Source organism: Muscardinus avellanarius, assembly GCF_963383645.1.
Source record: "Muscardinus avellanarius genome assembly, chromosome: 2".
NCBI classification, from domain to species: Eukaryota; Metazoa; Chordata; class Mammalia; order Rodentia; family Gliridae; genus Muscardinus; species Muscardinus avellanarius.
Window position 1 is genome coordinate 188680539 of NC_137787.1, and position 14686 is coordinate 188695224.

General features: G+C 42.4%; 1 protein-coding gene across 9 annotated transcripts in view; it reads left to right on the plus strand.

Annotated features, from left to right (window-relative positions):
* MBNL2 (muscleblind like splicing regulator 2) overlaps positions 1-14686 on the plus strand; it is a gene marked incomplete at both ends in the record, with an annotated part of 111624 nt that overhangs the window by 51344 nt on the left and 45594 nt on the right. For 7 of the 9 annotated variants that reach the window (XM_080719861.1, XM_080719862.1, XM_080719863.1 and 4 more), the window contains one exon: positions 7466-7630. The exons of the other annotated variants lie outside the window; for them this stretch is intronic. In XM_080719861.1, the coding sequence (XP_080575987.1) occupies positions 7466-7630 (165 nt within the window). The remainder of the gene's footprint in view (positions 1-7465; positions 7631-14686) is intronic. 9 annotated transcript variants of the gene reach the window in all.

Genomic DNA, 14686 nt, shown 5'->3' on the forward strand with positions numbered 1-14686 from the left:
CCGTCCAAATGCTTTCGATGAATTGTCTTATTCCTTGTCCGTAGTGTCTGAGGGAGGAACTTCTGTGATCCCCATTTCATATGGAGCAATTGGAGGCTGTGAGGGTCCCACTTGCCCAAGGTCCCTCAGCAACAAGAGCAGAGCTGGATTTTAGTTCTCAGGAGTCTGCTTCTGAGACTGCCCCCTTAGCCCTCTGTTTAAATTGTTTCTCCAAGAGAAGCTCAAGACAGAACAGGCTTCAGGAATGTAACTCCAGGGCAAGAGTCCTGGCTTCAGGGTTTCAGGAAGTTGCTGTCAGGGGTGTGGAATGTGAGTAATCTGAGAGATTGTTCTTTGGATTTTCCATGTCCAGCTCTGGAGGCCAGCGCGGGCTCCGGGACTCAATGTGTCCACGATGGCCTCCTTCCAGGCACGTTGCATTTGTCCTTGAGGCTTCTATCAGCACTTGTTTGACACGCAGTGCATACAGCAGGAGCCTATTAACTGTTCAAACTGTAGATCCTATAATACCCATGACTTTCCTCATGGAAAACAAATGGAGTACTGGTTGTCTGCTGGTTCTTTCTTTCTTTCTTTCTTTCCTTCTTTCTTTCTTTTTCCTTTTCTTTCCTTTCTTTTCTTTTTGCAGTACTAGAGTTGGAACCCAGGGCATTCTACCTCCAAGCTACACCTCCAGCCCTATTTTTTATTCTTTATTTTGAAACAGGGTCTCACTGAGTTGCAAAGGGCCTCACTAAGTAGCTCGGGCTGTCTGCGAACCGCACTCCTCCTCTCTCAGCCTCCTGAATGCTGGGATTACAAGCTTGTGCCACCCCGCCCGGCTCTGTTGGCTGTTTCTATGGGTTCAAGCTATTCCTGTGAAGGGGAGCCTTTAACAACCTCCTAATTAATCTGTTTTTTTTTTCATATTTTAATTTGCTTTTTCAAATAGAAGCTAGAAAAAAAAGATTCTAAAAATTACTTGTTTAAAAACAAGCAATTCAAAAATCTCATTTTTTTTATTATGCCTTTTTTTTTTCTCTTCCAACCTGAGCCTTTTCTTAGCCAGAGCTGCAGTTTTTACCATCCTGTGCCATGTAATTTAATGGCGCTATAATTCTGATAGCTTTGATCTGTTCTTCTGCCAAGTGTGTATTAGAGTTATTTAGCGTCTTTCCTGGTCCTGTTGAGACTCAACATGGGTCCTTGGTATTGGAATCCTCCATGCTTGTTCATTGTAAAAAATTTAATTCAGCTTGAAAGTCTAACTTGATTCTAAACATTGTCTCTAATCTAAATATTCCTGGAGTAAAGAAGGTATAATAAACCACACAAAATTGATGTAGACTTGCTCAGAATTATGTTGTTATTTTTAGTCAGGTGATCTCTAGACAATATGAACTCTAATAATATTAGAAATAGAAAATCTAATAAATAGGAAAGATGTGGGTGTACTGTAATGCAGAGTAATCTGATCTAGTTAATCTCCTGCCTAAAAACTTGCCAAGGAAGTCCATACCCCTTAACTACTGGGCTGTCCAAATTCTTGTTATCTGGCTTCCTGCCTCCTCTGTATCATTCCCCAAACGCCTTCTCACATCCACTCTGTCCTCCGACCTGAAACACTGCTTGAAAATTCCATAAGGAATGTGACAGTCTCCTAGCACATTCTCCTCCTCCCAGTGTGTGTATGTGTGTGTGTGTGTGTGTGTGTGTGTGTGTGTGTGTGTGTGTGTTACTGGGGATTGAACCCAGAGGCCTTCTTCTACACTACACCTCCAGCCTTCTTTATTTTTTATTTTTGTTTATGGAACAGGGTCTCCCTACCTTTCTGTGATTCTTGCAAAGTTTCTGAGGCTGATCTTGACCCTGTGATCCTCTTGTCTCAGTACTCCTCCCAGGTACTCGGATTATAGATGTGCACCATGCCTGGCTGTGTTCTTATTATTCCTCCTCAACACACACAAACGTACAACACATACCACACATACACAATATGCCTTTACAGCACACAACACATACCATACACTCACTATATGCAAGCAACACACATCCCATAAACACCCCCTCACACACACACACCTTAGCCATCCACTCCCTGCCTTTCCAAGTTCCTATTCCTCCTCTGGTTTCAGTTTAAATGTCAGTTCTCCAGAGACCATCCTTCACCCAATAATCTTAGTACGGGCCCTCTCCCACTAGTGTTTCTCAGCCTTCCGCGCTAGGGCACATACCGCCATTTGTAATCAGACATTATTTGATGGCGTGATTTGGTCAACATCTGTCTTCACTAGTAGTCTGCAGGTGTTAGGAAAGGAGACCATGTCTTGCCTTTGCTCACCTTTGTCTAACTGGAGCTGAGCATAATGCCCAGCACATAATAAGATCAAGAAGCATCTGTGAGAGGAGGGTGAATGCTACCTGAGAAGTACACGGCCACTTGCATTTCTACACCTGGTATCAGACCCCCCAGGGGTCATGTGGCCCACAAACTGCAACCTCTACATCAGTCCTTAGTGTGAGCCCATCTCACTGGCCAAAGCCTGGGCTCCCCACTTCCAGTTCTGGTGAGACTCTCCACAAGCACCAACATGATACTCTCCTCCTCCATCCTTCAGGAGCCCATTGGTCCCTCTCCCCAAAGACTGGACTCTACTCCCATCGCCTCTTGGAAAACACTGTTTGACTAAGAAGCAAAAGAGAAGAAGAATTAAAAACAAGAAATAAGTCCTAGCAGCCGCAAGGAAGATTTTTCCAAGACATCTTTGTCTTTATTTCTTGAACTAAGCCCAGGAGGCACTGTTTTTGACACCTTCGTTTTGCTTCATGGTAATATACAAAGACGCTTTCCCCTTCTGCACACTGCCCTCTCTCCTCCGGTCCTGACAACTTGCTTTGATAATCAACAGTTTTTGTGCAGTGATGCAAGTCCTGAGAAATCTTATGCCTTAACAAAAACTTTTTTACAGATTTTTTACTGTGGCAGACAGCTCATTAAATTTTGACAGTAGCTTTTCCTTTAGGATTTTAGAATCCTAGAGGGTCCCTTCACAAAATTCTGCTCGCTAGAGTCTCCCAGTACTTGAATTAATATGCCGTAGACATCCATGGAACAACATTCTTCAAAATATTAATATCAGACTGAAGTAGGGTTCAGGACTGGTTCTTTAAATATAGATACTTATAAAAATGCCCTGTAAAACTGAAAATAACTTCAAACCTAAAATACTTGAATAAGCATAATTAAGCAGTCTTTATCATGCTTTCACGTGAAAGCTTAGTCTATGGAAGAACACCAGAGAGCCAATCAAAATATTATTAAATCTGGGATCCTGAACTTACTGGAAATAAAATATCATATACAAATATTTCCCGTTGATATTGATAACATTTATTCAATTCTTTCTATGTCTCAGGCATTTTCCTGTATTTTATGCATGTGTTAACTGCTTTCATTGCACAACACCCCTAAGAGGAAGATGCAATGTGTGTGTGTGTGTGTGTGTGTGTGTGTGTGTGTGTGTGTGTGTATGAGAGACAGAGAGAGAGAGAGAAAAAAAAGAAGAGATAGAGGGAGAGAGAAAATATGAATGACTGAGAGACTAGGGATTAAACTCAGGGGCATTCTACCTTTGAGCTATACCCCCAGCCATATTGTTTTTATTTTGAAACAGGATCTCAGTAAGTTGCTGAGGCCCTCGCTAAGTCTCTGAGGCTGGCTGTGAAGATGTGATCCTTCTGTTTCAACCTAACATGTACTAGGATTATAAGCATATACCACCATGCCTGGCAAAATAATTATTTTCATTGTACAGATGAAGAAAAAAATTCAAGTAATCACTCAAAGTCATATAGATAGAAAAGGACAGAGCCAAGCTATGAGCCCAGGATCTGTGAGCCTAACCACTCCAATGTATCTCTACCCATGTTCAAGCCAGACTAATAACTTTGTTCCTATTTCCAAATCCTCTTATACATACATATGTGGTATGTGTGTATATATGTGTTTGTATATACATTTATGTATATATATATATATATATAATTTTGTTATGCAGCCTATTATTTTGTGAAGCGTAATGCTAGATTTTATCTTCCCAGAATTTTAACCCTTATTAATAAATACCTTGGTATAGTAGCACAATCAAGTTATAAACCTGGATTTAAAGTCTAGCTCTACCACTTACCAGTTACATGACTTTAGGACACTTTCTTATTCTGATCTCATCTGTCATTCTGTAAAGTAGAGATCATTATTGCTGTTGTAAGGAAAAAATGAGATAACCATATATTTTATGCCTGGCTTAGAGGTGATCAATAGTATCTTTACTCCACCTGTTTGAGGACTTTAAGAAGTTTCATTAATCCCCATGAAAGAGAAGTTTCCATTAGCTTCAGAGAGAGAGAGAGAGAGAGAGAGAGAGAGAGAGAGAGAGAGAGTGTGTGTGTGTGTGTGTGTGTGTGTGTGTGTCTAAGGCTCCCAGTTGTATGAAGGAATAACAGCACTGACAAGAAACCCATATTCTTCCAGCCAGGTTGAAAGTTGTATAGACAGCTACAAAGCATTATGTTAAAAGCTGAGTGAGAGTGAGGGATGGTGTCACACACTTGTAATCCCCAGTACTTGAAAGGCTGAGACAGAAGGATCACAGGTTTGAGGACAGCCTCGGCAAATAGTGAGATTTATAAACCTAGTGAGATCTTGTTTCAAAATAAAAATAAAAAATAAGGCTAGGGATATAGCTTGAGGGTAGAAGGCCCCTGGGTTCAATACCCACTACCTAAAAATAAATGAATAGACCAGTGATTAAATGACCAATTAATTATATGAATGAGTACAACTTAGCCATGCTGGTGAAAATTGTGGATATTTCACTATTCCATCCCTAATTTGTGGAATTCTGCTCTCACAAATCCCTCCATTAGAGCCATCTGTACATTTGTATACGTAGACCTATAAGTGCATCTTATACATTGGAGTCTTCCTGAATGCCAGCTGCCAAGTGCAGTGTTCTAAGAGAATTTGAACTAAGGTTACCAGAGAGAAGCCTGAAGTGGCTTTGCCTCTACATAGGAAGAGCCGTTCAGTTTAGTCCTCCTGCATCCAGCTGGTAGGTGGGAGCTAAATTTTGTGTCTGATGGCCACCTCCCATCACAGATGACAGAATGGCCTTTGGCCATCGACATAAAGGCAGCGCACTCAGAGACTTGCCACACACCTGCCTTGTCAGAGCTGGCTCAGTCTGAATGCTGCCTTGCAGATTTGATTTTTGTTTATACTTTTATCGGTGCCTTGTAATTGCACGTCATAGTGAGGTTCAGAGTGACACAACCACACATGCTCACAGCACGGGTGTGAGTCCCTCTGGATCCTCCCTCCCTGTGTATATTGGTGAGGTTGGTAGTGATGCCTTGTGTATGAACCTAGCATTATTTGAACTGTTTCTTTCATCGGTTCTCCTTTTCCCCCTCCTCGCCTCCTTCCCCTAAAACCCTTCCACTATTCTTCTCGTCTCGCTCCTCATTTTTCTTAAAGTCCCTTTTGTTTACTATTTTCTCTCTAGGGTCCATATGTGAGTGAAAATATAAGACTCTTGGCTCTCTGCGACTGTTTGATCTCACTTAGTGTAATATTCTCCAGTTCCACTCATTTTTCTAAAAATGACCTAAGTTTGTTCTTCTTTATGGCTGAGTAAAACTCCAGTGTGTGTATAGACCATGTTTTCTCTCCCTCCATCTATCGATGGTTTACCTCAGTTGGGTGTGATAATTTGGCTCTTGTGAACTGTGCTGTTGTGAGCATGGATAGGAATGCATCACTAGAGTACTGGAGATAAGATTTTAACAAACGAAGAGACTGGGGCAATCATCATGGTAGGGAAGGAAGAGAAGTAAAGTAAGAGATGCCGACAGGGCTGGAGGGACCCCGGGGAGTCGCAAAACAATGAGCAAAGACGGGACTTAAACAGAATAAGCAAAGTAACAAAACCAGAAGCAATCTGCAGGTAGAAGCAGATGGAGAAAGAGAGAGTTGAGTGCTTTTGCAGGAGTAGTTCCAGTTCCCTGTGTATTTACAACACGCCTTCCAATACTTGCTGTAGGAGCCCATCATCTGCACACAGGAAGTTAGATGCAGCGTCCACCATATGCATTTGAGACTAAGGAGAGACGCTGACCTTGGCCATGGCTGTAGACTCTCTTCTTAGCCTCTTTTCTTCTGATATCCCGAGTACCTGCCTGTTCATCCTCCTCAAGAAGGCGATAGTTTTGCTAAGAGTAGACCCTTGGTACAACAGAGCCTTACAGCACATCATCACTGGGCTCGGGACCCACGCTTGCCCTTCTCCATGGTAATAGAGGACATTCACACTCCAAGGAAGCCTGAGCTGCCCAAAGAGCAGCTGAAATGAGTGGGAAGCAGAAGGAGAATTCCAGATGTCCAGAATTAGGTTGACTATGAGCAAATGCATCCCCCCGATCCAGGAAGCTTGCTCTGTGGAATTATTTTTATATCTGGTAAGCAAACCCATACTCTTTTTTTTTTTTTCCTGGTTGCAAATGGACCAGTTCTGTAGGGAATGGTAATGCTCAAATTAGCTCATACAGCTCGCCGTTGTTTCTCGAGTAATGGCATAATTTATACATCCACAAGATTCTCACCACTGGTAGTTTTGAAAACTTGGGATTAAGTATAAACACCACCATATGCAATTACTCTTCAAGGCTGGTTGTTTGCACACCTGCCACCTAATTTTTTTTTCCTGTTTGCCCAGCTTCACTGTTCAAATGTTACTGTAGCCATAAACACTCCTTACTCTACCACATACTGACATTAAATTTGATACTTGTGCCATGGGGTAGGGAGGGGGTACGAGGCAGGTAATGGGTGGCAGGTGATTACTTGCGCTCGTGCCTGAGAACTTAACCTGTGTATATTTCACCAAGAAATGTTGGCCTCTGTGCTGCCCTCAACATGGCATCCACAAGTTAAAATAAGGGCTGTTTTCATCTAATCTGGAACACACACTTAAAATTCTTACTCCTCTGCCCCTGCACAAATCTGTCACATAATTGTTCATATTTTGCCGTCACTCTAGCATGGATGAACCGGTGTCTGGCAAGTTTAAAGAGTCCTTTTGGTGGATCATGATAAATACACCCTCTGATAGGCTTCCATCCTGCCTAGAAGGATTTTTCTCTTTACTCTCAGTAGTCATATTTCTTTGGAATCTGTTGTTAGGATCTAGGATAAAGAAAGACAAGGGAGAGAAGGAGGGAGAGATAAAACCCTCAGAAATCTTCTCTGCTTAACTGGCTCAAGCAACCTTGATAGTCACGTGATATTTGATTGCACACACGCACGCACGCACGCACACATGCACGCATGAACATGATTCCTGCCTTTGTGACATGTGACTCTGAACTTGAGCACGCTGGAGTCGCAGGCTGCTTACACCAGTCCTAACCCAGCATGTCCATTTTGCAGGGCCGCTGTTCAAGAGAGAACTGCAAGTATCTTCACCCTCCGACACACTTAAAAACTCAACTAGAAATTAACGGGAGGAACAATTTGATCCAGCAAAAAACAGCCGCAGCGATGCTGGCCCAGCAGATGCAATTTATGTTTCCAGGAACTCCGCTGCATCCAGTGGTGAGTACTCTTATCTAAAGAAGAGCTCAGTGATTAAAGCTGCGTCATGTCGTGGTGGCCTAAGGTGGTCCCCCCTCCCCCTTTATCACTTTGGTTACAATTGGAATGAGTCACTTTGAAGCCCAGTAAAGGGTGGGAGATTGTTGTTGCTGTTTTTAAATTAAAATGGAATAACATGTGTGGAAACAGAGCAAAGAGGACTTCTAATCAGTTCTCTGGGAAATCACTCCAACCCTTCCTCATCAGTAAGCATTCCTGAGCCATCTTAGACTGGAAATAGTTCTACATTTCCACTCAGGGACTGGCTTGATAATCTGTGTATTGAAGAGGTGGTGATGCCCAGGCGAAGCTGTTAGGAGCCATGTAGCGCATCCCTTATACAGTTCAATGCAATCATTATAAGGTCAGGAAAGTGAGGATCCAGGGAGGGGAAAGGATTCCCCAGTGCCACACAGCTGGAACTTGAATGCAGATGGGAGCTAGGGTGCTTTCTGCACTGTGCTCCAGCAAGAGCCAGAGAGCAGCCCAGAAAGATGGCTATCAGAGGCAACAGTGGACAGGAGACTTTGCCTCGTTGCTTGTCTCTTGTCTTGCCCAGGCCTGCCAAGGGTGTGGTCCTTGCAGCAAGGCCCATAGCTGAATGCCCAAGGGAATGACGTATTTTAATAAGCATAGTGGGATACCCCCCCCAACACCCCCGGTCTCAGTGTTTGAAAGTACTTCTTTAAAGGTCTGGAAATAGTTTTAGGAATGAAGCCCTGGGGAAAAGGAGTACTTCTGACATTGGTGGGTTTCATTTACATTTGTGAATGATTTGTCAAAAACAACCAAATTTTTAAAAAAATAAATAAAATTTACCTTTAAGAATAAAGTACATAAAAGACTAAAAAAATCAGTCTTTATTGTAATAAAGTTTGTGTAACTAAAAGTTGTTAGATTAAAAGGGATAGTGATCAGTGAGTTAAAATTTTTTGTTGTGTTCCTGGGGAGTGGGTTGGGGATGGAAGGAAAGGGTTGTCCAAGAACAGAGGAGAGAATCTGGGCGGTCGTGAGCCATTGTGCTGTCTCCAAGTTTCTGCACAAAGTAGCTAGACACCTGCTCTGTCCGAATGCCAGGGTCAGGGGACTCCAAGATAAGAAAGACACAGTCGTCGGGGGTAGACAGACTCAGGAAAGGGGAAAGTAAGATTCCGAACCTGGAAGGGATGAGCTTGGATGAAGAAAGGCTACCTGGAGGAACTCTCAGAGCAGTGTATCCTACAGGAGTGAGCATTGGCCCAAGTGTACAAACTCACAGCAGAATCCCAAACACTTTTAAGTCAAAAGTAAGCCTTTAAGTGGTTCAATTTAAAATTGCACACGTGTATAATTAATGGCTCTCTTTAATGATGCACACATATCAATTATTTTATTAAATTGTCTAGGTCCTAAAATAATATAGTTCTATGTATCAAATAAGATCTATGTCAACAAGGTAAACACCATAAGTGCATTTTGTGTCTCACTCATTTGAATCCTACACTTCCTACTTGTTTAGAATTAGTACAAATTCACCCTGTGACTCACCAGGCACATTAATGTGAACATTCCACTCCTGCTGCTAACTATTAGTTGAATTAGCTTTGAAAGCTATGTTTATGTATTTATTTATGTATTTGTCGCAAATATTAATTAGAAGTTAAGTAATCACCATTTCTGTACAAAAAATACTCTTTCATTTAAATATAATCAATAAAGGTTCTTAAATCACCAGAAATGTTAAAAAAAAAAAAAAAACAAATCTGAAACTCCACAACTCTACTGACAAATCACTGCAGAGTCTTAGAAACTCATTACTATCCTAGTACAGGGTGGTTGACTGAATAGTCATACTCAGACTGCCTGGATTCTGTACATGTCACCTTACGTGGAAACAGTATCTCTGCAGGTGTGATTAGGACTCCTGAGAGGGTGAGATCCTCCTGGATTAAATTCATTCATCAAGTCCTTTACCAGAGAGACAGAGGGAGAGTTGGCACAGACATAAGAGGAGAAAGCCATCTGTCCATGGAGGCAGACATTGGAGTGATGTGGCCACAAGCCAAGGGCACCACAGCCACCAGAAGGTGAAAGACAAGAAATGGAGTCTACCCTGAAGCTTCTGGAGGGAGCACTGTCCTGCCAACACATTGATTTGGGGCCCAGCGAAACTGATTTCCAACTTCTGGCCTCCAGAACTACAGAGGAGTATTGTTTTAAGCCATCCGGTGTCTGGCAATTTGTTACAGCAGCCATAAGCAACAAATAGATAAACATAGAGTAGCAAGAACCACTTCACTTTTAGTTTCAAAGACAAATTTCTTAAAGAACTAAGGAAATTCTTTTCCGCTCCTTCTTCCGTCACTTCTGAAGTCATTCCACTGGAGTCTCTCCCCTGTCCTCCATGGAATAAGCCGGCGGCCACTTTTTACCCTCATTGTTGATGGATTCTAAATATTTATGGCTCCCTAAATCTCACCTGTAGAGCCCTCAGCCCCACGGTGATGACACTGGAGGCGGGGCCTTTGCGAGGTGAGTAGGTCTTGGAGGTGGAGCCCTCTAAATGGGTAGCGCCCTTGGAAGACATGGTGTGATGCCCTTTTGCCCTGGAGAGGACACAAAGCGACCACCAGTGAACTAGGAAGAGAGCCCTCGCCAGATTCTAAAACTGCAAGTGCCTTCATCTTGGATTTCCCAGCCTCTAGAACTGTGAGAAATAAATGTCTGTTGTCTAAAAACCATCCATTCTGTGGTGTCTTGCTACCCTGAATTAACTAAGACAATTGTGTTGGACCCTTTGGCGGTACTCGACACACACGGTCCATGACTCCTCGTGTAACACCCTTCTCTCTCCTCTCGTCTGCCTGTTTCATGTCTCTGTTGTATGTTGAGGATGCAGGATGGACATTTCTTTCATCCACCCTTTCTTTTATTGTCTTATCCATTCCCCCAAATATATATTTCCAGTCTGACCCTCTCCTCTGAAACCCACGTTAATGAGTCCACGTTGATGCTGGACTCACACTAAACTTCCCACATAAACTCTACATGCTCAAAACCAAATTCTCTCTCCCACCACATTCCCATTTCAGTAAATGGCACAACCAAGCAGAAATCTTTAAGCAAAGCCCAGCACTCTCCCAGACACTCTAGCATGCAGCTCACCAGAGAGCAGAAGTCCTATCACAGCTGCCCTCAAATATGTCCACTTCTCTAGCTCCCAGGTCCCTGGTTGGAGCCACTATTTCCTTCAGTGCTGGCCTTAGTGCTGTGCCCCCCCCAAAACACTTGATTACAATGATTTAGAAGGAGATTTCCTTTTTTACAGTTTTGGAGATTTCAGGGGTTCCATCCCTGTTAGGCCTGGTGACATCTCTGACAAGTGAACAAGAGCTCTCCTCTGACAAGTGAACAAGGGCTCTCCTCTCACATCACAGAGGTGAGGTGGGAAGCCAGACAGAGCTGTGAAGGGCATTCAAGGACACACACACACACACACACACACACACACACACACACACACCGTCCCCAAGGCCACACCCCCAGGGATCTACCTTCTCCAGACACATTCCATCTGCCTAGGTTACCACCCAGTAAATCCTTTACAGTGGATTTATCCAATGATGAGATTGTAACCCTGATGATTTAATCATATCACTTCTGGACTTTAACACATGAGCTCTTCAGAGAACATTTTATACCAAAATCATAAAAACTACCACCATCATCCTTCCCCAAAACTCCTTCTAAGCATTTCCTTTGTAATATATCAATTTCCACTCTTATCTTACTTCAGCATATCCCATTTACAGCAATGAGAGAAATCTTTTTAAGATGTACAGAGGAGCCCATCATCCCCTTATTTAAAATTCTTTAGTCCTTCTGGGGACAAAGGCTAAACACTTAGCCTTGTCTGTAGCCTCTCAAGTAATCTGTGTTCTGGCCTCCACCCAGGTCCTGTGCACAGAGACCTACCGATGTAATGTATTGGGAACATTGAGCCCAGGTGGGAACTTGGGGAGGAAAACACAGGAACGTGGCGTGAAACACAGGGGAGGAGATGGAAGGCCGGCACTTCAGAAGGCTTTCTGGAGCCCGTATACTCTGGCCTCTTCAGCTCTGTGCTGAGAAATGACAAGAACCCAAAGGATCCTGTCTGGACAGCGTAGCCACGCACTCAGGAGGTAGCTGCAGGCTGATTCTGGGAGCCGGAGCCGCTGTGCTTCCTGGACAGCAGCATCTAGAGGTGCCATCCTTCCATCTGTCTTCAATTGCCAGGCCAGGACTGAATTCAGACACCAGGATGCCATGTACGCAGAGATTTCATCTCAATAGTTTGATTTAATCAGTATCTAGTAACCACCTTCCCAAGGCAGCTGAGCCCACACAGCTGTTCAGAGCAGCCCTAAGATCATGTGTGTGTGTGTGTGTGTGTGTGTTACTGGGGATTGAACCTAAAGGTATTCTGCCTCTAAGTTACACCCCTAGCCCTATTTATTTATTTATTTATTTACTTATTTATTTATTTAGTATTTTGCTTTTGTTTTGAAATAGGGCCTTGCTAGGTTGCTGAGTCTCACTAAGCCACAGAGGCTGGTCTCAAACCTGTAAGCCTTCTATCTCAGCCTCCCAAGTATTGGTATTACAGGCATGCATCCACATCTGGCTTGCCCCACCTCATATTAAGACTTGTATTTATTACCCAAATCTTTAAACAGTCTTTACTTTACTTTTAAGCCCAGATCTAGGGTCTTATCTGCAGAAGAATCTGGTCAGTTGTGAAACCCGTATGTTTTATATGTGCTTTAAAAACATACAGGCAACTGGGGTATTTCTCTCTCTCTCTCTCTCTCTCTCTCTCTCTCTCTCTCTCTCTCTCTCTCTCTCTCTCTCTCTTTCTCTCTCTCTCTCTCTCATTTTAAGAAATTATAACAAAATCTCTAGAGTGCAGAGGAGTGGACACAGCGCAGCTTAGGAGCCAGGAGTCCTGGGTGATTTGGCTTGCCCCTGCCTCGGTGGCCCTCACCCCAGACTGTTCTGTCCATGTCTGTAACCAGTTTGCACCTACAAGACCGGGCAGTGCCTGCACCCACAAGACCGGGCAGTGCCTGCACCCACACTTGCTTCCAGGAGAAAGTGTGGAGAAGATTAAAGAAGACAACATGTCTGGGGATGCTTTGAAATGCCAGGACCTCGCACGGATGCAAAGGACTGCCGTCTACCATCATCGTCATACAGAACGCACGGCTCAGCACATTACCACAACTGTCATTTTTTACTAATCAACATCAGAGAAAAACACTCTAGACTGCTTTAAAAGGAAAATATCTCATTCAGTGGATCTGCGGAAGGACCATGAACTTTTAATGTTGAGTTTAACCTGAAAGAAAATATTTATTTTCCCAGCTCACATTTCAAAAAAGAGAAAATGTTTGCTACAATTTAATTCAATTTTATTCTTTTACTTAATATATCACTATGCTGATTACATTCCTGTTTCAAAGACTCATTGAATCATTTGAGGCAGAAAAGGTCTTAAAACTGACATATACACCACTGACCGTGGCTATTTATTGAGTTTGGACCACAGAGAAAAGAAAAGAAATAGCACCTAGTTCAGCCGATCCTTTAAGCTACGGGGCTTTACTTTCCTACTTCAGATAAGAAAGTTAAAGCTCAGAGAAGTTAATTTTCTTCCCAGGGGGAAAAGGAACAATGGCAAAACACTGAATTTGAACCTAGGCCTCTCTGCCTCTAAAACCTGTGTTTTTACTTTAGATGACACTATTTCTCTGCAGACCCCATAGTCATCATCAACAAAACACAATTGTTTTAAATTGAAATTAAATATGTATGTGTACACATATGCATATGCATATACATATACATACATATGTATTTGTTACTGGGGATTGAACCTTATTTATTTATTTATTTATTTATTTGTTTGTTTATTTATTTATTTATTTGAAACAGGGTCTCCCTAAGTTGCTGAGGGTCGTCTTGCTAGGTTGCTGAGCCTGTCCTTGAACCTGTGACCCTCCTGTCTCAGCACCCCAATTACTAGAATAATTATAAGCATGCGCCACCTTACCCAACACATTACATATATTTTTGAAGGCAAAATTCGGCTAACTGAACTGGATTGGTTGATACCCAAAACTGGTCTGGTGGCCAGAGTTTTGAGGTCTTCAGAGCCTCTGGACAGCCAAGGCAGACCTGAACGTACAACACCCTGAAGATCTGCGGGAAGAGGCAGGTGGGCATTTGCCTCCATAAAAAACCAAAATGGTTTTACTGCCTACGTGGGAGAGGGCTCTTTTCTCTAAATGTTTGCTTTGATAATTAGTCTCTGAGTTAAATTACTCATTTAGTGCCAAGCTTTTAGTCCCTATTTTCTCTCCTCATTCATGACAATAGTCCTCAAATTTGGCCACATGTCAGACCATCTAGTAAAATATCTCAAATGCAAATTTTAAGGTCCCTGCTTAGAAATATTGCATCAGAGTTTATCTCTATTTAAAAAAAATCCCTTCCAGGCAATTCCGGCCCATTGATTCACTGATATGTTGCAATTTATGACCTTTCAAAATTGATTTTTTTTTAATCCTAACATTACATAGTCCTTATGCTACTAAATCACTGGGATTTATTTTTCAGTAGTACTAAATTATAAAAGCTAGAGTTACTGAAAAACCACAGTTTTCTATTTTCATGACTCAAATGGGCAACATATACATATAAATTTTTGTCAAGAAAGAAAAAATCCTAACTGCCATCTATTTCCCTTGTTGAGACCTCGCATTGCAACTTTCTCCCAGAGAGAATTTTATGTCTGAGCCATAAAGATCTGAGACCTCTCTTAGGAGGATGAAGAAGCAGCCCTCTAAGAAAATAGAACCACCTCTCAGCCCCCAGCCATTTCAGTACAGATTTTTCTGCCACTCTTGGACCTCTCTGCACAAACTTATCAATAATTTATTATTTTCCAACATGACCATTTATAAGAGCTATTTTCCTGTTATTCTTATAAAAAAC